The 25,187-nt window shown below is 36.6% G+C and overlaps 5 protein-coding genes across 5 annotated transcripts; 2 read left to right on the top strand and 3 right to left on the bottom strand.

The window, feature by feature from the left end:
* Positions 1 to 1,080: 1,080 nt before the first annotated feature.
* Positions 1,081 to 16,925, bottom strand: LOC121937970 (CCR4-NOT transcription complex subunit 2-like). The gene is made up of 15 exons (XM_088072459.1): positions 16,811 to 16,925; positions 14,763 to 14,894; positions 14,289 to 14,361; positions 13,034 to 13,181; positions 11,783 to 12,004; positions 11,490 to 11,569; positions 11,193 to 11,318; positions 9,989 to 10,119; positions 9,670 to 9,790; positions 9,406 to 9,562; positions 8,310 to 8,371; positions 7,579 to 7,628; positions 6,803 to 6,903; positions 5,786 to 5,930; positions 1,081 to 4,381 (listed from the first exon to the last, which is right to left on the bottom strand). The coding sequence occupies exons 2-15, from the start codon at positions 14,880 to 14,882 to the stop codon at positions 4,295 to 4,297; spliced, it is 1,623 nt and encodes a 540-aa protein (XP_087928585.1). The 5' UTR covers positions 14,883 to 14,894; positions 16,811 to 16,925; the 3' UTR covers positions 1,081 to 4,294.
* Positions 16,926 to 18,666: 1,741 nt separating this feature from the next.
* On the top strand, positions 18,667 to 19,967 carry LOC121964523 (histone H2A-like). The gene has a single exon (XM_088072460.1). The coding sequence runs from the start codon at positions 19,430 to 19,432 to the stop codon at positions 19,916 to 19,918; it is 489 nt and encodes a 162-aa protein (XP_087928586.1). The 5' UTR covers positions 18,667 to 19,429; the 3' UTR covers positions 19,919 to 19,967.
* Positions 19,968 to 20,110: 143 nt separating this feature from the next.
* Positions 20,111 to 21,506, top strand: LOC121964524 (histone H4). The gene has a single exon (XM_042514730.2). It carries the CDS (start codon positions 20,987 to 20,989, stop codon positions 21,296 to 21,298), a length of 312 nt encoding a protein of 103 aa, XP_042370664.1. The 5' UTR covers positions 20,111 to 20,986; the 3' UTR covers positions 21,299 to 21,506.
* Positions 21,507 to 21,602: 96 nt separating this feature from the next.
* LOC148185840 (histone H3) lies at positions 21,603 to 23,383 on the bottom strand. The gene has a single exon (XM_088072461.1). It carries the CDS (start codon positions 22,321 to 22,323, stop codon positions 21,913 to 21,915), a length of 411 nt encoding a protein of 136 aa, XP_087928587.1. The 5' UTR covers positions 22,324 to 23,383; the 3' UTR covers positions 21,603 to 21,912.
* A 291-nt stretch (positions 23,384 to 23,674) lies between these two features.
* On the bottom strand, positions 23,675 to 24,790 carry LOC121940445 (histone H2B 1/2-like). Its single transcript, XM_042483222.2, has one exon. It carries the CDS (start codon positions 24,618 to 24,620, stop codon positions 24,174 to 24,176), a length of 447 nt encoding a protein of 148 aa, XP_042339156.1. The 5' UTR covers positions 24,621 to 24,790; the 3' UTR covers positions 23,675 to 24,173.
* Between the last annotated feature and the right edge of the window lie 397 nt (positions 24,791 to 25,187).

Raw genomic sequence — 25,187 nt, 5'->3', positions numbered from 1 at the left:
TACAAAGAAGTACAAATACAAATAAAAAACAAACACAACTTTATTGAACGTTTTAAAAAAAGATGTAGATCTTTTGCTAAAAACAAAGCTTTGAGACCGACTTGATATATCTATCTTCAATCAAAAAATACATTTAAAAAAACTACAGATGTGAGGATAAAATCCTGACCCTACATCAAATTTGTAACTTTTGCCTGTTATTGAAGACGCATTTGATTTTTCAAATATATATTAACTGTATTTTTGTCTTTTAGACATTTTAAAATGGTCTATTCAATGTGTCAACATCATGGGTTTTAAAGAAAAATTCATAATACAACAATCTGACAAAATATAAAAGCTAAATAGAACTATGGGAAATACTAAAAGAAAAAAAAACCACAAAAAATATACACAAGCTAGATCTGACATTGTGGGAAATCTTTAAAAAATAATCTGACTAAATATACGAACTGATTAAATAGTGGGAAATACTAAAAAAATCCACAAAATATACTAATACAAGCTAAACTGCAATATTAGATTGTGGGAAATATGAAAAAATTATAAAAGAAACCAACTAAATACACAAGATAAATCTGATTTTAAATTTTGGGAGGAAAAAAACAAAACAAAACAAAACAAAAAAACAAAACAGAAAATAATCTGACTAAATGTGCTAAAGCTTAATCCTAACCTTATATTAAGTTGTGGGAAATACTAAGAAAAAAAATAATTTGACTAAATATTCAAGCTAAACCTGATAGTAAATTGGGGGAAAATAATAATATTTAAAAAATCCATAATAATACACTGGATAAATCTGATATTGACAGGAAGTACTAAAATATCAGATTAAAGATGTGGGAAGAATTCAAAAATAAAAAATATAACACAAAAATAAACAAAAATAACTTTCCTCTATTTAAGAATACGGAGTTAAATGTGTGTTGTACCTTTGTTGAGGTGCAGTTGACGGGCGATCGTCTTCTTGAGGAGCGATGAGGACAAAACGAAGAAATCGGGAATCTTCAGTCCTGAAAAACAAAACTAGATTTCGCACAAAAACAAAAAAAAAATAACAACACCCGTGAGTCCTCCTTCAGTTTCATTACCAGAATATTTATTTTATTCTTTTTCCTATTAAAACACTAGCTGCCATATTTAATAAAACAGCCAAACTGGCCAAGTGCCTCAGTCCTCCAATCAAATCTTCTCCGAACAGGTCACATGGGTCTGTGGGCGTGTCCTTGGCTTTTTGCTGCTGCGGTGTGAACGAGCCGGGCCCTGGAGTCGTGATGATGTCACCGCGGTTACGTCATTGTTGCTAAAAGTTGGTTGGTGGTTGTCGGCGGAGTCGAGCGTGGTCCCCTGTAAAACCGTGGTAACGGAAAATGTCTAGTATTGCATCGTTTACTGGCGGCCAGCAGAAGGAGGGTCTCCTCGTTTCGAATTTTAATTTTCCCCCCTTTTTCTAAAAAATACTGCCTCGTCTGTATGTATATTTAATATATGTATATATAAATATACACAGACCTGTGCATTGGCGCCCCCTGGAGGAAAAGTAATAAAAAGCAAATAATCTGCGACAATTAGGCTAAAAATTCGTATTAATTTTTGGTTGATTTTGCCGTTTTGTTGAGTGACAATGGTATTTTAAAGGAAAAGTGCGGCATTTTGGGAAATATTACTTGCTTTCTTGCCGAAAAGTAGATGCTCAGACTGAAACCGCTCTCGTGTCTGTACGATAATTATAAAAGTCAGCAGCAGGCTAAGTTAGCTTAGCATAAAGACTTGAAACACAGGGAAACTGCTAGCGTAGTTCTGTCTTTAACCCTTTGAAACCTGGATCGTCATCAGTTTACTTGTGCTGCGTTCAGACGACTTTCACAAGCTTTTTGACACTTTGACATTAGTATGATGTTTTGGTTGTTTTTTTTAAACGCAGGGTAAGTAGGCAATACCCAACTTGGCAAGAAACACCCACAAACTGCAAGAAATCAGTAAAATGAGACAACGTAATTATCTAAAAAATGAGTTTTAAAAAAGAAGAGAGGATTTTTAGAAAATTATCCAAAGGAAAAAAGGGAAAATGTAATTTTATATTTAAAATTGTTTCCCCCCCAAAAATTTAAAATACATGAAATAAATAATTATTTTCATATTCAGCACTTTTTTTTAAGGTCATTTTCTGTTTCTTTTTATTTACTTTTACATTTTTTGTTTGTTTTTGCTAATTTTCAGTTATTTTTCTTGTAACTTTTTTTGGTTTTCTTTTATTGTTTTTACAAATTTCTTGCTAATTTTTGGGCCATGTCTTCAGTTGCTCATTGCCTACTTCCAATGGTTTTGCAAGAAATCAAACAAATTTGCTCCAGTTTCAAAATGATTTAAGGTCACAGAATCATCCAGCTTCTCTAAATTTAATTTACATGTTGCTGTTATTTGCTTAATTTGTATAAAAACTAAATTGTAAAATGTCTCCTCCTTGTTTAAAACATACACACGAGAGAGCGGCATCAACGTGAACATCGAACTTTGGAAATAAAATTAATTTTTCTAAAATGTGGAACTTTTCCGGTAATGATCCTGAGAGAGGTCGCTCCAGCCGTCTGATTGGTCTTAACTGTTGCCGGGCAGAATATAGACAATTAAAAACTGGAGGTGAGAGAAAAGTAGAAATTAAATATTAAAAGGTGAAGAAACGATGATCTCTGCTGGCAGAGGGAGGGAGCTGAAATGTTGGAATAAAAAAACACAAAACAAAAAGATGAAAAAGAATAAGGTGAAAACTGAGCTGCGTCAGTGTGAACGGGATGTGATGACATTTTTAAATTTTAGATTGCTACTTTAATAAAAAAAAGTGGCATAATGAGAAGATAATTAACGTGTTTCTTTCTGTTATCCTCATAATTTGTGGTTATCGTGTTTTGTTGCTGCGTTTAGTTTTTAGGAAAAAGTCATTCTGTTATTATTCTGTTTTGCTGTCGTTAAATCTCGTGCAGACTCAAACCAGCAGTGAATGTGTGTATCTGATTTATATAATTTATTTTAATCTCACATGCACCGTCCTGCTGACACAAATACTCACTAGAGCAGCAGTGTGTTTGTGTTTTCTTTAAAAAAAAAGTGAAAAATAACTTTTAAGTTAGAAAATACATTTACTTTTTCCCGATCTTCAATTATTTGTTTAAAATGATAATATTCAAAATTTGGTTTCATTCTTAATTCTAGAGCAGCCGTCTGAATATTTCTTGTTTTGAAACACAGACACTATTTTTTTCTCATGAAAAAAATAAAATAAAATAAAATAAATAAAAATATATCATACGGAAATTGTTAGATTTGAAATTTTGAGATCTGCACTTTGGATTTGATTTATTTAGGAAAATACAAAATAATGCTAAAACTTTCCTTTAAAAGGTGAATAAATAAGACATCCCCAAATAAACACTAACAAATAATTAAAAATGTCAAACACATCCCACTCAGTGACTTTTTTAGTGTTTCTGGCTGCTAATCTTCACCTCGTCAAATTAAAAACAGAAAAAAAGCTGCTGCTTCACGTCGCCACATAACATCAACAAACCAAAAAAAAAAAAGATATTTTTTCTTCTTTTATTATGAAATAGTGCTACAATGTACATTGCATTTCCTCTCCTGACTCTCCGCTGTCTGCTGATGTGTGTGTGTCGTTGCTGGAGAAACCTGGTAAAAATAAAGATAAATATTTTCCTGCCAAAGATCAGAGAGGTGTGACACCGTGCGAAATAATTATCCACCTGACGGGTGATTTTAATTCTGTGTTTAAAATCTGGTTCTTCTTAAAAGCTTCTCTAGACAAAAATAGTCGATTTTTTAAGACTGAATAGAAACATGGATCACTGGATCAGATGGACAGTTATTTACAGTGCGTGTGTCGCCGTGTGTGTGTGTGTGTGTGTGTGTGTGTGTGTGTGTGTGTGTGTGTGTTTTGTAACTGTGCTGTCTGTTGACTTTACGTCTGTGCTCCACATAACAGACCAACCAAATCAAACTCATGGAGGAAGGGTGGGAAATTAAAAAAAAAAAAAAAAAAAAATTAACAGAAAATGAGGTAAAGAACAAACAGAAATCAGAAGAGTTAAAATGAGAAAGTCTGTTCAGAGACGTGTTTTTTTGGGGGGGAGAGAGAGCAAGGACGTCCTCTCCCGTCCCGAGTCCTTATTGGCCAGATTCACTTTGAGTGTGTGGAGGTGGAAAAACCTAGAGGGGTGATGACTGACGAGCCAGGAGGGCCAATGGCAGGCAGGCAGGCAGGAGGAGGTAGAGCCAATCAGAAGGCCTGCTGGGCAGGATTGTAGTTGAATGTGGAGGGAACGTGAGGTCGCTCTTCTAGTTTGTCATACTCCAGATGAAACTCCTGAACACAAAAAAACACAGTCAGATTTACCTCTCTGTTTCATGAATATGAATAATAATAATAACAATAACAACAACAACAACAATGATAATAATATCACAACAACAATGACAATAATGACAATAATAATAATAAATAATAATAATAACGTTATTTTATATAGCACCTTTAAAAACAGTTTACAAAGTGCTTTGATGGGCAAGAACTCAGGGAATAATAAAAACAAAACCAAATCAATAAAATCCACAATCAAGCCAAATAGAGAAAGGTGTAGGAACGAAATACATATACAAAGGTCAACTAGTATTAAGCAAATTTTTAGAAAAAAAATGCAATAAAAGACAATAAAAATAATAATAGTTATATTATTCATTATTATTATTATTATTGCTGCTTGGTTTTTAGGGTTTTATTTAATGTTAGTTTATTTATAAGGTCTATTTTAGCTAATATTATTTATTCGGTACGCTGCTGAACCTGGGAAGCGAATTTTGTTCATGTTTTTAACACGTTCTGATGACAATAGATATATTGCAGCTGATGGGCTCAAAAATAGTTTTTTTTCAAGGATTAGAAAAAATATTGTGTTTTTAAATGGATCCAATGGAGGTTTCGTCACAAACTTTATTTAAAATACATTTAATTGGTTGAGAAAAGGTTAAACCCTGATAGACAGAGTGACTTCTTGTTTTTATGCTCTTATTTATGATTTTTAAATGTGCTTTTGTTTTGTTTGTTTTTTTAAGCTGATGATTTTATCTTGTAGCACTTTGAGATTTGTATCAAATCTAAAGTGTATTATAAATAAAATCTATTATTATTATTAGATGGGGACTTAACTTATGACACAAAACCCAACACAGAGGAAAAAAATCCTCTTTTTTTTATACTTTCCACTTTTTTTTTTTAATTATTTTTTTTAATATAAAAAACAAAATACACAACCAAATGATGACGGGACCTTTCACTTATGTTAAAAAGGAAAACAAATAAAAAAAATGACAGAATGAATAATTAAATAAATAAGTGAATTAACTGATGATTGTTTTTCATCATTTAGCAAAAAAAGTAAAACATAATGGTTGCAGCTTCAGAAATGTTAGATTTTGCTGCTTTTTCTTGTCTTGAAATGACAGTTCACAGAATATCTATGGATCTTTTTGACTGTTGGTCTGAAAAAAATAAAATATTAAAAGACATCTCCCACTGATTGTAGGACATTTTGACTGTTTTTAATGTTTTTTTAGTTGATGCAATTAAAGATTTAATTGCAATAATAGGCTGGAGATTAACCGACAATGAAAACATTTGTTATTTGCAGTTCTTCTAATAATCGCAGGAGTTTTGACGTCACATGATGTTAACAAAGGTGTATAAACAGGTATAAATAAAATCAGTGTTTACCTTTGCCACTTTCCTCCAGTTGAGGCAGTCGAAGAAGTAGTAGGTCCCTCTCTCGTAGGCGTTGGTCTTCAGCGTGGGCTCCATACCCGGAGCCCGGGTGATCCAAACCCGCTCCTCTTTATGATACCTCCAGTCCCTGTTAAACCTGGACACGCATGCACGCGCACGCGCACGCGCACGCACACGCACACACACACACACACACACACACAGTTAAAGGTCTGTGTCGGCAGTAACGGGAGGGCTGGGAGGTGACCTTATCGACCTCCTGCTGACATCAGGTGAAACTGAAATACCGAAGATGCTGCTTACGGTTTTGGCTTGATTGCAGCGATTTTTTTAACTGCAGTGCTGTACAAGAGATTTGAAAATGTGCAGTTGGTGTGCTTGCTTTATTATTATTAATTTAAAAAATATTTTAGCATGGCTTGTATTGTTTTTTTAATAACTATTTTAGGATGGTTTTTATTTTTATTTTTTAAAACTTTTTAATTGTTATTGGTGGATGCCTTTTATCATTTATTTTTTTTAGGATGCATTTTATTGTTTTTTATTATTATTTTAGGATGCTTTACATTGTATTTTATATATATATATATTTATATATACATATATATAAAGATGCCTTTTATTGTATTTCTTTATTATTTTAGAATGACTTTTAAATGCAGAAACCTTAGTTCTGCACACAATATGTTAAAAAATACAGTAAAAAATGTAATTATATTTTACATAACAGACCTCGGAGTCTTGCTCAGGTCATCATAGTTTGAGAATCTGGCTGAATCAAACTTTCAAATCAAAGCAGACACACATTTTTACACACAAAATGATTTTTTTGGAAAACTCACCTTTATATTGACATTATTAGTTGATAAGAATATATGTGATTATTTGTAATGTGAAAAAACACATTTGATGTGGAGCTCCTCTTTAAATGTCTTCTCTATTTATTTTACATGCAACTGTGTGTGTGTGTGTGTGTGTGTGTGTGTGTGTGTGTGTGTGTGTTCTTACAGTTCTACTGCAGCCAGGAGTTGTAGTAGGTCTCCTCCGTTCATATAGTAGAGATAAAACAGCAGATCTTCACCATATCGAGACAACTTGATAGCTGCTAACTGGAGTCATGAAAAAACGAAGGGAAACAGATCTGCACGTTATAAAGATTAGGGGTCGACCGTTATTTATATTTATTGGTTTTTCGGAGCTGATACGACACCAGTTATTAGTATTTAATGAGACCAATAACAGATATGCATTTACAAAAACAATGAAAATCTTTCTGTCAAAATTTTGAATTTGGGACGTCCAACATCATATACAGCAAGGTCCCAGCAACTTTTTAAAAAAAATAAAGTTCAGTGAAAATTTAAATAAAAGATGAATAAATAAAAATAGCTCCCTGAGGTTTTACAAAGTAAAAGCTCCTCCCATGCTGACACTTTGTTTGCATGTTTCGCAGACTGACTTCTCTGATGTTGGCTGAGTGTAATACGCACACTTTTTTATTTATTAATTTTATTGGTGATCATTTAAAAAGAAACACAGATATAAATAATTGGCAAAATGCTAAATACTGGCTCTGATAATTCCTAATGAAGATTTTACTGAAGTTTAAACATCCAACACTTGCTTAAAGACTCGTTAGAGTCGATCAAAGACAGAAGAGACGAAAAACAATGTGACTAATTAACTAAGATGCTCCGACATGAAACACGACAAAACTTTAACAAAAACACTCGGCTGTTTTTCGATTCTTTACCACTAAAATGATCCTTTTTTGAGGCACATACCTTGTCCCTTATGTGGATGTTGGTTAAATACTCTGAGGGGACGTGGAAGTCTGCAGGAAGAGGAGACAAAAACAGCTGAAAACACAATAAAACCTGCACATTTTCTTCTTCTACTGTCTTCTTTCTGTTGACCAGATGAATGTTTTTTAAAAAAAAAAACCTTTAAGACTTTAGAAAAAATGTTTACCTTTGCAAGAGATGTTCAATGTTCAATTGAAAATAAAATTTGTTTAATTCCCTGTCATATCCTGTGTTTATTTTCCAAAATATAGCTTTAACTGTTTTACTTTAAACAGTCAAAATAACGATTTAAAATATTTCTTGTAATATTCAAAAATAAATAACACCAATAAAGCTGAAGCTGTGTAAATTTTAATCACCAAATATTTCGAAAAATGATTAATTTGATTTTGAGTCACTTTCATATCAAAATGCCAAAAGGTGTGTATGAATCATAAAAATCTTCAATTGGATGATTTTATTAGACAAAATTGATTTTTATGAAATGGATTTACAAAACATTACATTCAAATTTGAAATTAATTATATTTTCTGTTAATATTTAGCAGGTGCCTGGAAAACGCCTCCCAAAAAACAAAAAAACCCACAAAAAGGCAAAACAAAATCCTCTGCATGAGCATCATAAAGATATTCGAGCAATATTTCCTCCATAATTATCTAGAAGAAGTTTAATATAAATCAAACGTTTGGCGTGCAGAGTTTAAACTCACCTATGTCCTGCGGTCGACACGGAGCCGACGCCCAGGGAGACGCAAACTTAGGATAAAGATTCCTGAGAGAGACAGAAAAGAGTGAGACGTCTGATTACAGGGGAAAAGGAGACAGTAATCATTAAAACTCAGCAGCTCATTGTTTCTGAAAGTTTCGGTCCATTTATTACAAATGCACATCTTTACACGACTGATGTTTGTAATTATGTTACTGTTTGTAATTAATAACAGAACTGAATCTAACACTTAATTCCTTTAAAATAATGTGAAAAACTTAATATTTATGAAGAATCAACTTAAAAATGTGTTCATAAATATGTAAATTAAATACTTAATTAACATAATTATGAACACAAATTTTTAAAATCTGATAAAAGTTAATTTGTTCCAACCAAGTTTTACACATTATCTAAAAGAAAAGTTTTCTGTTCTGAAATAACACATTTTTGAACACACATTTTAAGTTAATTACTAAAAACTAACTATAACTATAAAAATAAAGTTGTTCCAACATTTTGTTCACATTATTTTAAAGGAATTTTAAAGTATTAATATGCATTAGTGCTATTTCACAGCCTTTTGTTTAAAAATTATATTATTGCGTTTGTTTTGATTATATTAGCCTTTATAAAAGTGCAAGTCTTTGATTTAAGATTAAACTGAGACACAGAGATATTTGTATGACTGTAATCTTTTCAGCCAAATATTACTGACTTTGTGTTAAAATCAGTACTGCTAAATGTGTTTTGAAATATTAAACTGTGTGCTTTTATTTCACAAATGTGGTTCCTTATTGTGGATAACTGCCCTGCAGTGCCTTCAACTTCAGGAAATAAAGTGCAGATAAAATAAAAATGAGGAAAGAAAAGTGCGTAAAATGTGCCAAACAGACCCAAAGTGTTAAAAACTTTCACAAAATATCCTAAAATAAACAGCTTTTCTGTGCAATGTACTTTTTTATTGCTTTTCTACAAATACTATCATATACAGAAAAAATAACAACACCAAAAAAACATGCCAAGATCTCGTTGCTGTTCACTCTGTTGTTCCCAAAAAACTCTAGACTCTGTGTGTGTGTGTGTGTGTGCGCGCATACTCAGGTGAGTTGAGGTTGAGGCCGAGCGTAGTGAGGTCGGAGCCCAGCGCCAGGTGGACCATGCCGGGGTCCGTCTCTGCTGCCCGGATGAACGTCAGCAAGCCGATCATCCCAAACTGGTCCGTTACCATGCCGATTGGGATGTTGGTCACACGCCCTGAGACATAGAGGATGATTTAGACTGAAAACTGTTTTCCCCAAAACGTTTAATATTATTACTTCTGCGTGGATGTATCCTGAAATGAGGAGTCGTTTGTGTCTCACCGTCAGGAAGCACCTGGATCCCTTTCTTCTGCTGGTTGTTGTTGCTAGGCGCAGAGCTCTTGTCGCCGGGGAACTTTGGACCATCTGAGTTCGAGGTGGGCTTTCCTGATGTGTTCAGATTCTGATTGGACAAAAACGGAGGAAAAACAGTCTGAATAAACGGGACGAGTCTGGACGTGAGAGCGCACTGAACAACAGAACAAAAACATAAAATCAGGACAGTAAAAATTTAAAAAACAACAAAGAAACGGAGGTAAATCGACCGAGTGAGAAAGAAAGGAAGAAGAAACAGGAGGACAAGAAAATAAAGGGATCAAACCGTTTTGCTGTCTTCGTTGGTGCTGGTGGGGTCTTTTGTTTGGTAGTTAGGCCCTGGGAGAGCTGGGAAGTCTTCATTGTGGATGGAGAAGTCCTGCGACTGCTCACTGGACGGCTTGGTTACCATGCCAACTGGAAAAATGGAGGGGAGAGATGATTATAGCCCAAAAATGTGTGACAAAATCACATTAAAGGGGGACTTTGATGCTTTTTTTCTGTCCTAAATACAGCGACAGAGTGTCAAATGTTTATGTTGAATGCGGCCAAAAATTTAAATAAAAATAATAATAATATAAATAATACAATTTATTTAAAGAGCGCTTTTCAAGGAACTAAAAAAGAAATAACAATAAAAATACACACAACATGAATGTTTATATTAATGTTAAAGCCGTTTAAATGAGGTAATTGTTTTGTAAAAGTAAATAAAGTTGACGTCTGCTTGTAACAGCAGCAGACTGGGTATTTCCGCGAGCGGGTCTTAAAGAGACAGGTGCGTAAACGGAGCGTTTCAGACAGAGGATGAATACAGGTGTTCAGACAGACAGTATGAGGATGATTAAGCAGATTTTTATATGTTAAATCGTGTAAACGTGTTCAAGTAGAAACCCCAAATACAAGCATGAACCTGAAAATGAGCGTAATAGGTCCTCTTTAATATCAGTAAAACAAACCGGATTCATCGAGGTAAATTTTAGACCTTTAGGGCATAAAATGATTATTTTCACCATTCATTTTATTGCTTGGCTAATCATTTATCTTCAATCAACTGTTCTCAAACTAAAAACTGGCAGTTTTTTTTATCGCATAATAAAAGACAGGACTTCTCCATCCACAATGAAGACAATATTTTTCTCTTAAAAATGACAAGCAATTTGTCAATTATTAAAATGGTTGTTTAAATTTTTATCAACTAATAGATTAACTGATCGATAGTTTCAGTTCCAGTCATGCACTCTGCTTATTTACTCACAAAAAATATTGTGGCTATTACAAATTTTGCATTGATTGTAACTCGGACATCAAACAGCAACACTGACCGTAGAGCCACAAAACACATTATAAACACCAGTCACAATAACATCAATAAAACATCTAGAATTTAGTTTTTTGGGAGACAAAAATAAACTAAAACAAATAAATCATTAATAGAGATTGGTCGATATGATCTTTTTTGGTAGTTTAATAAACACCGTTTCTCTCACCGTAAGGAGCCCGACCGGCCAGCGGGTTGAGCAGTGGGGTTGGATTTGAACCTCCGTCTCTCCGACTCCTGTCTGCTAACGCCGGGAAGTCTGACAGATCCAACCCCGTCACATTCTCACTGCCGTCTGGAGGAAACACACACACACACACACACACACACACAAAAATTTATATATATATATATATATATATATATATATATATATATATATATATATATATATATATATATAACGTCCATGTTGCCCAGTCTTAATTTGAATAACGCCACACTTATTTATTTATTTTTTTTGTACCTGTGCCATTGAAGATGTTGTTGGATAGGGAGTTGTTCATGTTGTAGCCTGGATTCCTGTTCACACCAAACCCTGACATACTGACACACAAACAGAAACACATTGGCTGCATGAAATGCATACTATTTATAATAAGATATTCCAGCATATATTAACAATGAACACTTCTCCGGCACATATTTCCCACAATGCAATGTTGTAGTGATGACATCATTCGTAACAGCGGACTTTTGTTGTGAAATATAAGATGATTAACGATCTGTTTTTTGTGAGCGCTGCTTGTTAAAGATCACCTGTTGATAGTGAACGGCTGCCGTGCTTGCTGCTGTTTGGGCATGCCGATGATGCTTGGTGACGACCGGCTGGGACTCCCCATGCTGCTGCTCCGTCCTCCTCCCACGCCGCCACCTCCCCTCTCCACTCCCACTCCTCCCATCCCACCCGACTGCCCCGTCGGACCCCCCACCTGCTGGCTGTGGTTCAGCACGCTTCGGCTGCTCATTGGCAGGATCCCCCTGCAGAGACAGCGAGAAACAGAGAGGAAGACGGTGAAGGGTTAAAGACGGAGGAGGTGGTTTTGTGGTTCTGAGTTTGTAGAGAGAAAGAGGAACAGAGCAGCTGGATCTGAAACGGTGACGCTGAGGTTATGTGGTAAGAGTCTGTCTGAGCGTTCAGACTGAAAAAACACAAGAGGCTGCGTTAGCGGAGGCTTTAACTGGTGAGAGAACGAAATACTATCCAGGACGTCCAGTTTGAGTTAAATATCCACGAGTCAGGAGGCTCATCACAGGCCAAAACTCTGCATGGAGTTTTATATTACTCACAGCACAGACAGATTTTTTGTGTTTTGCATCTGTGGACAGCTGCAGACTTGTGATGGTCACACAAACGTGCAGGCAGATTCCCTCAGACTCAATAATCAAACATATTTATATCCAAGAAATTGGATATAAAAGTAAGACTATATAATTAATTAAAGCAATAAAATAAGAGTTTTCATTAAAACTGAGGAAACACTGCTATAAAGTGAGGAAACACCAGAGGCGGGCTAAAACCTACAGACAAAAACACTGAATTAAATAAATTAATTTAAAAAAAAAAAAAATAATAAAAATACTCTTAATAGCAGATAAAAAATAAAAGAAAGGTTAACAGCATAAAATATAATAATGGATGAAAATATTAAAAAAATGATATACCATCTAGTAAAGCAATAAAACAGACTCAAATGTATAAATTTGTGCACATTTTGCTGTGCCGACTTGGTGCCGATAATGCATGATGACATTGCCCCCCGCCATAAAATTAAAAAAGAAACACGTGTAATTAGGAAATAAAATGATGAAAGCGCCTGTGTTTTTTTTTTAATAACCAACAAGAAAAACACCAAGAGAGAAAATTTAATTTGCAGTGTCTTTAGTGAGAAAAGGACGGCAGACAAGGACGGGTGCGTGCAAAAGTTTGTGGGTAAATTTTGATCTGCACAGGGACCGATGAAAACATTTGTGTGTGTGTGTGTGTGTGTGTGTGTGTGTGTGTCGTACCTGCTCGGTGAGGGAGGCGTGTGCATCGTGCCAGTGTTTGGTGTACTGGCATGACTGGGGAGCTGGCTGCCAGACTGGTTCAACCCACTTCGACTTAACTGCGGCGCTGCGCTGCTGTTCATACCACGTATGGGAAACCCCAAAGCACCTGCAACCAGAGAGAGAGCAAAAACATGTTTACTCTCAAGAAACAGACACAACCAGAAGTGTGATTGTTAAGAGGAAAACAACATGAAGCAAGTTGAAAAATGACTCAGTTGTCTGCTGCATATTAGCAGCACAAATCTGAAAAGACATCACTGCAAACTGGGACTGACTCAAAATTATGTCAGTCGAATCAGATGCGGCAGTTCAATACAAATTTTCAACAATTTTTTTTTCCTATAAAGTTTTGAAGTTTGAGCGGGATGTTTAACTTGATGGCGGCATTAATGTAATATCGTAAACGAGTTAATGACACGAACAACAGATTGCAAATGTGCATCAACATCTTTACCAACACGAGATATCAAACTAAAGCCAGAGAATATAGTAATACGTTGCTGTGAGTTTACAGCAAGAGCACTCACTCCGCAGCAAAATCTGGGGAACCAAAACGTTCTTCAAAGTACACTGCACAGCACGAAAAACAAACAAAAATAACACTGCTACACTGCTATCGACTATCAATCGATTGAGGGGTCTCTGACTGATGATTTAAATCTCCGACTTTCAAGGGGCAGCCCGACTACAAACCTTCTGCTCCAAACCAGCCTCGCTCTCTATCACAGTGGATCATTTCTTCTACAACCATTATTTATTCAGGGAAAACTGACTGACCATTAAGCTCTTTTCCACCAAAACCCTGTATTCACACTCAGTGGGCTAAAAGGATATGTAACATATGATAGCCATAAATTCAATAAAAACAAATAACTAGCAGCGATAGCTGTCAAAGGTTATAAATAGCAATAAAATCAGTAAAAATTATGAAAAGGATTAAAAAGCAAACAATTCTGCAACTAGTGAAAAAATGCATAATAACACAACAGAAAATAAATAAAAATTTACGAAAACATAAAGATTCAGAAATGAAACAAAATGGACTGGTCCAGAGTTGCTTTACTTCTCAAAGTAAATAAAATAATGTAAACACAGTCACAGTGTGGAATACAATTAAAGAATAACACAACCTACACTTTATGATGCTTATAGCAAACAAGTGTGTGTGTGTGTGTGTGTGTGTGTGTGTGTGTGTGTGTGTGTGTGCTCTTACTCTGCGGGCCATATAAACTGGCCCCTAGCTGTGACAGTTGACCCGTTGAGGACGCAGAGGAAGACGCCAGCATCTGAAGAGAGAGGAAACACAAACACCTGCTTTAATTCTCCCGACAACATCATCTGTTATTAATCAAAAATAAAATGTAAAAAATAAACTTTAAAGACCCAATCTGCCAAAAATGATGAATCTCTGGAGAATCCTCTTGCTGTCATCACACCGAGATGGATATAATTTTAACATTTTCAATACCATTGTGAACAAATACCTTTGTTTCAGCACAAAAACTGTATTTCTATTCCTTACTTTACTGATTTCTTGCTCAATTTTTGGTCATTACTTCTGCCACTGTGCATTCTTCCCATGTTTTCGAAATAAGTCAAGCCAATATACTCTGTTAGGAAAGGCTTAAAGTGTGAAACTTAAATTACTATATTGAGCAGCAGGGGAACGTTTTAATAGACAACTTACGTCTTTGTCAGGGCGGTGTGGAGGGAACATGGACTGCTGGGTGTAGTAGAGGCTGGAGTCGTCCGCGTAGTCGCTCTCTACCCCTCCCTCCATAAACTTCTTCCGGTTAGCACCAAACATACCGCGTGTCACCTGTGAAACCAGACACAGGAAATGGTCAGATGGACATACAGACCCGGACTGCATTGGTGTGAATGTGCTCCTTCTAAACAACAAACAAGTCTAGAAAGTTTTCACCAGACTAATCAAAAATCATTAACCACCACAAAACTATACTGTTGATGATAACTGTCAAAGATTTTGTTTTTTTAACATATTCACAGATTATCTTTATGTGCAGCAGTGATACTCAACTTACAGCTAACAGGCCAAATCTGGCCCCTGTTCGAGTCAAATTAAGTGATTCACACTGGGAATTGATTCTGTAATTCTGGTCTACTTAAGGTTCCTAAATGCATAAAACAGCATCAACATGGAGCTTGTTTATTTAAAAAAAAAGGTGTAAATGGAGGATCCCCCACACCATCAACAGAGGTCCTAGCTAAGCCTTAATGTCCTAAAATCGTCTACATGTCCTAAAATCTTAGAAATGTCCTAACATTCTAGAAACATCCTAAAATCCTGAAAGTGTCCTAAAATCTTAAAAACATGCAAAAATCCTAAAAGCACGTTAAAATCCCAAATATGTCCAAAGATCCTAGATATATCCTTAAGTTCTCGTCATGTCATAAAATCTTAGAAACGTCCTAAAATCCCAAAACATCCAAAAATCCTATAAACGTCATAATGTCCTTAAAAAGTTCTAATATCCAAGGAATGTCCTAAAATCCTATAAGTATCCCAATATCCTCCTTATTTCCTAAAATCCTCGAAAAGTGCTAAAATCCTAAAAGTGTCTAAAGATCCTAGAAACGTGCTAAAATCCTAGAAACGTGCTAAAATCCTAGAAACATGCATGGTGCTGCTGCGACTGTCATTTTGCACAAGTGTCCCCCACGCAAAGCAAGTCGAGTATCCCTGATGTACAGATTGCTCATTTCAACATTTTAATGTGTGAACGAGCTTGCACATTGTAAACAACAGCACAAAAATATCATCTTACATCACAACACAAAGGACTAAGTTACCTGCTGGTGGTGTAAACATTAAGACCGACAGTGTGTGTTTGAACAGAGATCTCTGACTTACTTTTGTTTACTACAGCAGGTTAGCAGTAGCCCACGGTGTAGCATCGATACCTAATAAACAACGGCTACTTGTGCTTTTGCACGCTTTTATTGTAATGGAAATGTGCATTTATGTATGCAAACTGCATGTTTCAAGTTAGAAGCAATGTGCTACTGGCAGAGTACTCTACAAGCTTAGCTGTTCTTGATTCAAAGCGGCGTTAAATGTGCAGCACTGTCGCAAAAGGCTAGCTAATGTTAGCACTGCGAGCTAATGCTATCTGTCTGACTAATTCAACCATTAAAACAGCCAGCTGGGTTATTCACAGCACATATGAAAATGCTTATTCCGGTATGATTTATGTGTGTGGATCTTATGTAAATAATAGCTATAAGGTGGCGTTACCTTGTTAGCTGTAAAGTGTATCAGGAGCTACGTGCTAGCCCAATAGCACAGAAGCTAACAGCTAATTCAATAGGGATACAGTGGGACGCTAGCATGGGAGCTAATGTTAGCTACCAAGCGAGCTACTAGGCTAAAAACGCCACTGTAGGGACAATTGTAAGCGCTTATAACATCAACTAATGAACCGAAAACGTCGGTTTGAATACGTTTATGCGGACAGGGCACCACCAGAGAGGACACCGGCGGGCAGGTGTGTTTTTGTTCGGGTTTGGGCCTACTGTGCCTCCGTCCGTTAGTCCCCCAAACAACAACAAAAAGCAACGTAACCGGACTGCCGGGTTTAAAGTCGTATTTTCCACTTCCCTTCGCAACCTGGTTCACTGGCGACTCCCACCTGAGCGGCGTTTTTGTTTAAATGTGGTTCTGGGGAGTCCTGGCTGAGAAAATAAATTAAACGAATAAAAGAAGGAGCTTACCGCATCAATCTTTCTTCCCCGCTACAATCCAAGATGGCCGACATCTCTTCGCCAATCAGCGAGGATGCTGGGATGCCTTTCGCCTCTGACCTCTGAGCCTCCATCTCTCTACTTTACTCTACTCTACTTTACTCTACTCTACTTTATTCTACTCTGTTGCACGACAATGTACTCTACCACATTGTACTTTACTGTGATGTACTCTTGTTTACTCCACACTATACTCAGGTACTCAACTCTACTCCGACTTCTACTCTACTCTACTCTACTCTACTCTAACGTACCCTTATTCTCTCTACTCTGCAATTGTTCTCAACTTCAGTATACTGTGTTGTACTATACTCTATTTGGTAGTACACTATACTCTACTACATTGTCCTTTACTCATTATATTGTACTCAACTCTACTCTACTTTGTACCATGCGATGCTGGTTTCTACCGTACTGTACTTTACTCTACTCAGTTGTACTACACTGTACTTAAATACATTGTATTTTACTCTTTGTGCCAATACTGTACTCAGCACTTTACTATAATGTACCCTTCTTTATTCCTCTCTTTACTCTAGTACTCAACTCTGCTGTGCATTCTACTACACTGTACCCTGCTTTACTCCACTGTGTACTCACATACTCAATTCTACTCTACTCTTCTACACTCTACCGTCTTAATTCTGCAACCCGATTCCTCTACTTGACTCTACTATGTTGTACTTCACTCTAATGTACTTTACTGAACTGTACTATAACATGTCCTTCTCTACTCTTTTCTTTAAAATATTGTGCTCAAATCGAATGTACTATACTTTGTACTACGCTGTACTCATCCTTTCTGCATGTGTTTTGTTGAAAGGTGAAAGCTTGTGGCTGAGTCCTGTTGGAGGTACTGTGGGGATAAGGGGTACCAGGGTCCTTCAGAATCGGGTTTTATTGCCAAGCACATTTACATATGAGGAATTCAACTTGGTGTTTTAGTGCAAACAGTTAACATTAAGGAAAAATAAAAAAGTAAATCTAAATAGAATAAGACATATAAAAATATAGAAGCAATATAAAAATATAAAAAATGAAAAATAGATTAGAAAAGACACAAAATGTATATACAAAAGGTGCAATGCAAGGATTACACAGTTGTGCAGGCGTTGAAATTGCAGTGCAAGTATTTTTAGTCCACATAAATTAACCTACAGTATGCAGAGTAAAGAAATCCAGTCTAGTGGACATTAATGGTACACATAAAAACGGATTTAGTCTAAAATTGATATAATGTGTTCAGACTCTGAGTTACTGCACCACCCAAAGGATTTCATCTCAGGGTATCGCACACGAGTGAGGGTAAAATATAAGATGGACAGGCGGTGTTGTGCAGCGTCAGCAGTGATGTGAAATTCGAGTCCTGGGTGGATCGAGGACCTGCTGGAGGGATGATGCACCTCGTCTGCCCTGGAGACGCCTCTGGATCCCTCATGAGGGAAGAGGGATATCTGAAGTACCTTGCTCAGTCTGCTGCCTCTATTCTAGCTGTAAATTACAAAAATCTCACAGCTGCTGACACAAATCATTATTATATTATGTAGGATCAAATACCTCCATTATTATTGTATATAACTTTAATTAATAAATGTTTTCAAAAGAGATTAAGTTGATTTTAATTTCAAGAAAGATGGAAACATGTTTACTTATTTCTGTTAGCTGTATTTATTTCAGTCAATATTCTATTGTTTAGAAAGGTTTTATTGAGTCAGTTAAGGTTATTTACACAATAATGCTTCGGTAATCACTATGAGACATTTAGTCTCGCCACTTACAATCAACTGCCTTTATTAATCCTGTTAACATGAACAAGGATACAAGTTTGCACTTTATATTTTTTTATTAAGTTAATTTAGATAGAGGTCTGTTTATTTTTACTGTTGATGAGTGACAAATTACATTTGCTTTTCAACATCACATGAAACATAAAAATCAATAGGCTATAGTGGTGCAGTTTGTGTAGGAACAGTTCACCGTAGATTTAATTTGGAAAAAGAGATTTAAATTAATGATGATGAATATAAATCAAATGAACAGACAATAGTTGGACTGATATTCCCTTGAGTTTACAGCAATAATAATGAAAATAAAGGAAAATAAAAATAAAAAGTGCAGTTATTTATTTTTGCAAAAGAACTGATATAATGATGTCCTTACAAAAGAATAGATACCCAAGGAACATAAAATAACTACTTTTCAAAGTGACATTTATAATAAGAGAGGAGTTAATCTCTGAAAAGAAAACCACCTTTGTGTGACACATTTTAAATTGAAATATTATTAAGAATCATGGCACATCTCTGAGGTTAAAATCCACATAAAAACGCATCTTTTAAAACCTGACCATCTTCTTGAAGTTAATCTAAGCATGAAAAATAAAATCTTCAGAGTCGGCACGCACGTAAAAAAAATCTGACTATTTTCACTTTAGATTACTTTAATTGTTTGCTTTTCTTTATTTTGTAGGGTTTCGCGATGTCTTATTTTGGTAATCCTACAAAGACGAGGGCGGAAGCCGCGTGATCTCTACAGTAGCTTACACAGTCGTTTCTGATTGGACGATCACACTGACGCTCCATCTGACCAATGAACGACCAGCTCGATGCCGATAGTATCCATATACAGACAGACTCTGATGACTCACAGCATTCTGTTCTACCAAAACAGTTTATTATAACACTTAACATGTCAGGAAGAGGAAAATCTGGCGCCGGCAAAGTAAGGGCCAAGGCAAAGAGCCGCTCATCCCGCGCCGGACTTCAATTCCCAGTCGGGCGTGTTCACAGACTGTTGAGAAAAGGTAATTATGCTCAGCGTGTCGGTGCCGGAGCTCCGGTGTATCTGGCGGCGGTACTTGAGTATCTGACCGCTGAGATCTTGGAGCTGGCTGGAAACGCAGCCCGCGATAACAAAAAGACTAGAATTATCCCCCGTCACCTGCAGCTGGCTGTCCGTAACGACGAGGAGCTCAACAAACTGTTGGGCGGAGTGACCATCGCTCAGGGTGGTGTGCTGCCCAACATCCAGGCTGTCCTGCTGCCCAAGAAGACCGAGAAGGCCGGCAAGGCCAAGTAAATGTCCGCACTGCTACCGACAACTTAAAGGCTCTTTTAAGAGCCACCCACTTCTCCTGAAAGAGTAAATTCTTTGAACAAATAAGTAACGTATTTAAGATGCAGATTATAATTTTGACACTGAAGATTGCACTGCAAGAGACATTTCGTCACTTCTGTCTTCACCACGTGATTGGTACCAAACCCGGAGTCTCCATTAATAGATGAGACCATTAAAATGTTCTATAAAGTAATTATAGCATAGTATAAAACCAATGTCATTAGTTATAGTTAAACTAGGTAGCAATTTGATTTACATGACACACTGAGGTAGGCTTTTGGGCTGGGGAAAGGGAGTTTACAACAAAAACAATGGTATAGTAGATGCCAATCTTAAAGTTTTGATCATCTCTACTTTGGAATACTTCACATTACTATTGCAATGCGTGGTACCGAATAATGACTTATTCAATTCAACGTCGCACCCCAGTAAACACCATGGACATTTTTGCCAGATTACATCAAATAAAGTTAAACCACTACATCATGATATATATGTAGAAATCCCACTGCTGAGATTTTACCACTGTCATCTATACTATTTTTGTGAGGGAGTAATGAAGCTTCCTGAATCTTTTCATCACTGAGTTTCATCTCCGTTTTTGCAAAAAGACATTTTTGGGGCTCAACCCCAGTAAACAGTGACACCTGGTGGTGTGCATTGCTCAAGACAGCCCTTCCAGACTACAGCTGAAGCACCACAACGCCGTTTGACATAGTTGTGCAATAATAGTTAATAAAGTATTAAACAGTTAAAATTGTAAATATTAGAGAACGTTTATACAGAAGTGCTGCATAATATGTAGGAGGAATTGCAGAATCACCATAGCCGATGTTCCTGCTTTTATTTTGAAGGAATATATAGTTTTTTTCTTAAGCGGAAATACGGCGCTTACAATGTCAAAGAATAACAGGAAACTCGAGACGAGCAGAGCTGCCTTTCTTCAACGACGTCCGCAGAATGGATTTAAATACTGACGTTCTAACCATATGAGTCAACAGTTTTTCTTCGGAACAAACTTTAGCAAGCATGTCTGGTCGCGGTAAAGGAGGCAAGGGTCTCGGTAAAGGAGGCGCTAAGCGTCACCGTAAAGTACTCCGTGATAACATCCAGGGAATCACCAAACCGGCCATCCGTCGCCTGGCTCGTCGTGGCGGTGTGAAGCGTATCTCTGGACTCATCTATGAGGAGACACGCGGTGTGCTGAAGGTTTTCTTGGAGAACGTTATCCGTGATGCTGTCACCTACACCGAGCACGCTAAGAGGAAGACTGTGACCGCCATGGATGTGGTTTACGCTCTGAAGAGGCAGGGCCGCACTCTGTATGGCTTCGGAGGTTAAAAATCATCAGCCCATCTCATTAAAAAGTAACGGCTCTTTTAAGAGCCACCCAAATCATCAAAGAGAGCTAATTTTACCTGCTGTTATTGTCATACTTGGTTACATTCATAATAAAATAAGTGATCTGTTTCATGATGTGATATGTGCTATTGTGTAGGTAGTAGGTATTAAAGAAATGTTTAAACACTGCTCTGAAAAACAAATCTGGCTACAGGATAACTAAAAATAAGTAATAAAATAATAATAAAAAAAATAATAATAGTAATATGGTCGCTGTTATTCTAAACACTAGGTAACCAGCCAGTCAACCACCGTTAATCTTGCGTGCTGTGTAAAAATTAAACAATAAAAACGGAATTTTGCATATGTCACTTGATAATTAAAATATAAAGAATGAATAAGTTCTGAGTAGAAATTTAAATGTTATGTAACTAATATACATTGACACATGAACTCATGTTATTGTTACAATACTATTCGCGTAGATTAGTTTTTCCTCCTTCACGTGGTAACAGATAATTACACAAAAAGTAAATACTTAATTGGGACCATAACTCTTACAGAAAGTTATGTGGCTCTTAAAAGAGCCGTTGTGTTGTCTGTGGTCGGTGAGTTTAAGCTCTCTCTCCGCGGATCCTGCGGGCCAGCTGGATGTCTTTGGGCATGATGGTGACTCTCTTGGCGTGGATGGCGCACAGGTTGGTGTCCTCGAACAGACCCACCAGGTAAGCCTCACTGGCCTCCTGCAGAGCCATGACGGCGGAGCTCTGGAAGCGCAGGTCGGTCTTAAAGTCCTGAGCGATTTCCCTCACCAGGCGCTGGAAGGGCAGTTTGCGGATCAACAACTCGGTGGACTTTTGGTAGCGGCGAATCTCTCTCAGGGCCACGGTACCGGGCCTGTATCGGTGGGGTTTCTTCACTCCGCCGGTAGCCGGGGCGCTTTTACGGGCAGCCTTGGTGGCCAGCTGCTTTCTGGGGGCTTTGCCTCCAGTGGATTTACGGGCGGTCTGCTTGGTTCTTGCCATTTTTAGTTGGACTCTGCTTGCTTTCACTCAGGAAAAGTAGATGTTTCAGAGTGTCAGTGTCTGCTTTATAAAGCCACTGCCGTCGCACGAGCAAAACTTATTGGGCGAGTGTAAGCACGTGATCCACCGGCTCAGCCAATGGGACACAAGAAATCTGAAAATTCGAACCGACCCGCTCAATTTGCTATTTTTTTTTTTTTTTAAATTGTAGTTCTTTGAGGTACCATAAATAATAAATGGAATACCACAGAGAAACCAGCTTTATTAATAGTATACAACACATGACAAAAAAAGAAAAAAATCAAACTGTGGTACTTGATATTACTTAAGTAGTGGCGTAAAACACTATTAAATGTGTGTAAAAACTCACACTCTCACTGGCATCTCAAAGACAGAATTGAACAGGATACAGGAGTAAAAACTACAACAGGGGCTAGACTAAAGTTATGTTGCAGGGCTCTGTTTTAACTCACTTCATGAGTTGATGCTTCCATCTTTAAAATCGACATTTAATATTTATTTCAAAATGCACTAGAAAATTCATTAGGCTACATATGTCATTTGAGTGTTTCCTTAAATTAAGCTTTTTCTTCAATTTTCTGGCTCCATACTTCCATAAATTTACATGACACTGCAGAAGCCTTGATTTATTTAGATCTGGAAATGTGTTTGCCCACTGTGGATAGTCCTTTAACCTTTGCATACTGTTCTGGCTGATTTTACAAGCTTGTCTTTTTTCCCTTTTTTTGGCTTAATTTTGTCTGTGTTCATGCATATGGCATATATTTTGTTGTTTGCAAATAAACAAAACACAAAATAAAAAAACAAAACAAACAAAAATTGACACATGATTCATATTTCTTCCATCTTCCAAAATATTATTAATAATAATTATTATTAATAATTTGCTTTTTCAAGAAACTCAAAGATGTTGTACAATACATAAAATATTACAGAATACAATTACAAGAATAATAATCCATAGACATTCATCACATACATTAAGCATTAAAGGCAGTTTTGAACACAAAAAACTGAAAATAAACAAATAATTTATATCCATGATTGGGAATGATGCTGGTTAAAAAAAGAACTCAATGAAAGTACAAATAATATTTCAGTTCATGTCTGATAATTTTACAGTGCTGATATAATGCTCCAGGAATGAGTCAAAAAAACAGATAGGAGAGTTAAGTCCAGTGGTCCAGTATTTTTATTTTATTAACATAATACAGTCTTATTGTTTTAACAGAAGCTAAAGACATGTTCATATTTTTATTCTACAACATCAACTTTGTAACATTCTATTTGTATTTTTCATGACTGAAAAAGAGCAGGGAGAAGAAAAACATTTTACATACCCTTTTCATCATACATTATATATATGTATGTGTGAGTGTATGTAGAAATATATGATCTGTCAATTTTAACATGGCCTGTGTAAACCAGTACAGTATAAACCTGTACCAGTACAGATTTAAGTTCCCACTGTGCTTTATACTGACAAAATGATTTCCAGCTCATGAATGTAATGGTTGTTAACTCTAGTCACTATTAACTAGGCACTAGTTAATAATTTGCTGGATGAAACTACAAACCATCATCGTTTTGCTTTAGTCTTGTGATAACATGTCATGTGATCATAGTGCAGGCTGGTAGTTAAGCACAGGGGTAGGCAACATGCAGTTCTGGAGCCACACTTAGCTTTAGGCCCCTTTCCAGTGGCTTTTGTTTAACTGTTACAACAGCTACATTGCGTGACCAACGATCATAACAGAATATAATCTTTAGATGAAGTGGGTGGCTCTTAGAAGAGCCGTTGGTTTAGTTTTGAAAGTCAGCAGAACAGCTTACTTAGAGCTGGTGTACTTTGTGACGGCCTTGGTTCCCTCAGACACGGCGTGCTTGGCCAGCTCACCGGGTAGAAGCAGACGAACGGCGGTCTGGATCTCCCTGGAAGTGATGGTGGAGCGCTTATTATAGTGAGCCAGACGGGAGGCCTCGCCGGCGATGCGTTCAAAGATGTCGCTGACGAAGGAGTTCATGATGCCCATGGCCTTGGAGGAGATGCCGGTGTCGGGGTGGACTTGCTTCAGTACTTTGTACACATAGATGGCATAGCTCTCCTTCCTGGGCCTTTTCCTCCTCCTGTCCTTCTTGCCGGGGGTCTTGGTGATCGCCTTCTTGGATCCCTTCTTAGGGGCTTTCGGTGCTGCTGGTTCAGGCATGATTGTAATTCTGGTGTTAGCCGGAATTTGTGAAACATTGGAGACACTGTCTCTGAATATATACAGCATATGCAAATTCAGCTGTGCTGTCGCCACTCTGTCATTGGTTGAGTCTCAGCGTCATGCAGTAACTATGCGGAAATGACACTCTGCCTCATGCGCATGGTGATTGAACCAATTCAACACTGTGGTGACAAAAAACGTCCCAGAATCCAGAAAAGATAAATGAGCCTATTTTTGAGTGGCAGAGTGAAATTTTGTTTGATGAGGCAGTACAAAAAGGGCCATCTAGGAACGGGCACTGCAAATTAGCTTAGACTATAAATGCTGTAATAGTTCATGCTATAAACTTATCCCTATACAAATATACATGAAATAAATAAAGGAAAGAAATAATAATAATAATAATAATAATAATAATAATAATAATAATAATAATAATGTATAAACAGTAAGACAGCAAAGTGTAGTATAAGATACTACAAAAAGGACACCAGACTGTTAAAATAAGTAAGTTATAATATGTGTATTATGTGTTTGTCTATTGATATAGAATACTTAATTTTTTTATTCAGTAAATTTTATATTTTATTAATTCATTTCTTTTAACTTTTCAATTTCATGTACTTAGTCTTA

The sequence above is a fragment of the Plectropomus leopardus genome, chromosome 22, assembly GCF_026936395.1.
Source record: "Plectropomus leopardus strain MGB_pleo_1.0 chromosome 22, ASM2693639v1, whole genome shotgun sequence".
Classification (NCBI taxonomy): Eukaryota; Metazoa; Chordata; class Actinopteri; order Perciformes; family Serranidae; genus Plectropomus; species Plectropomus leopardus.
Note: the sequence above shows the minus strand (reverse complement) of the source record. Positions and strands in the feature narration are given on the sequence as shown.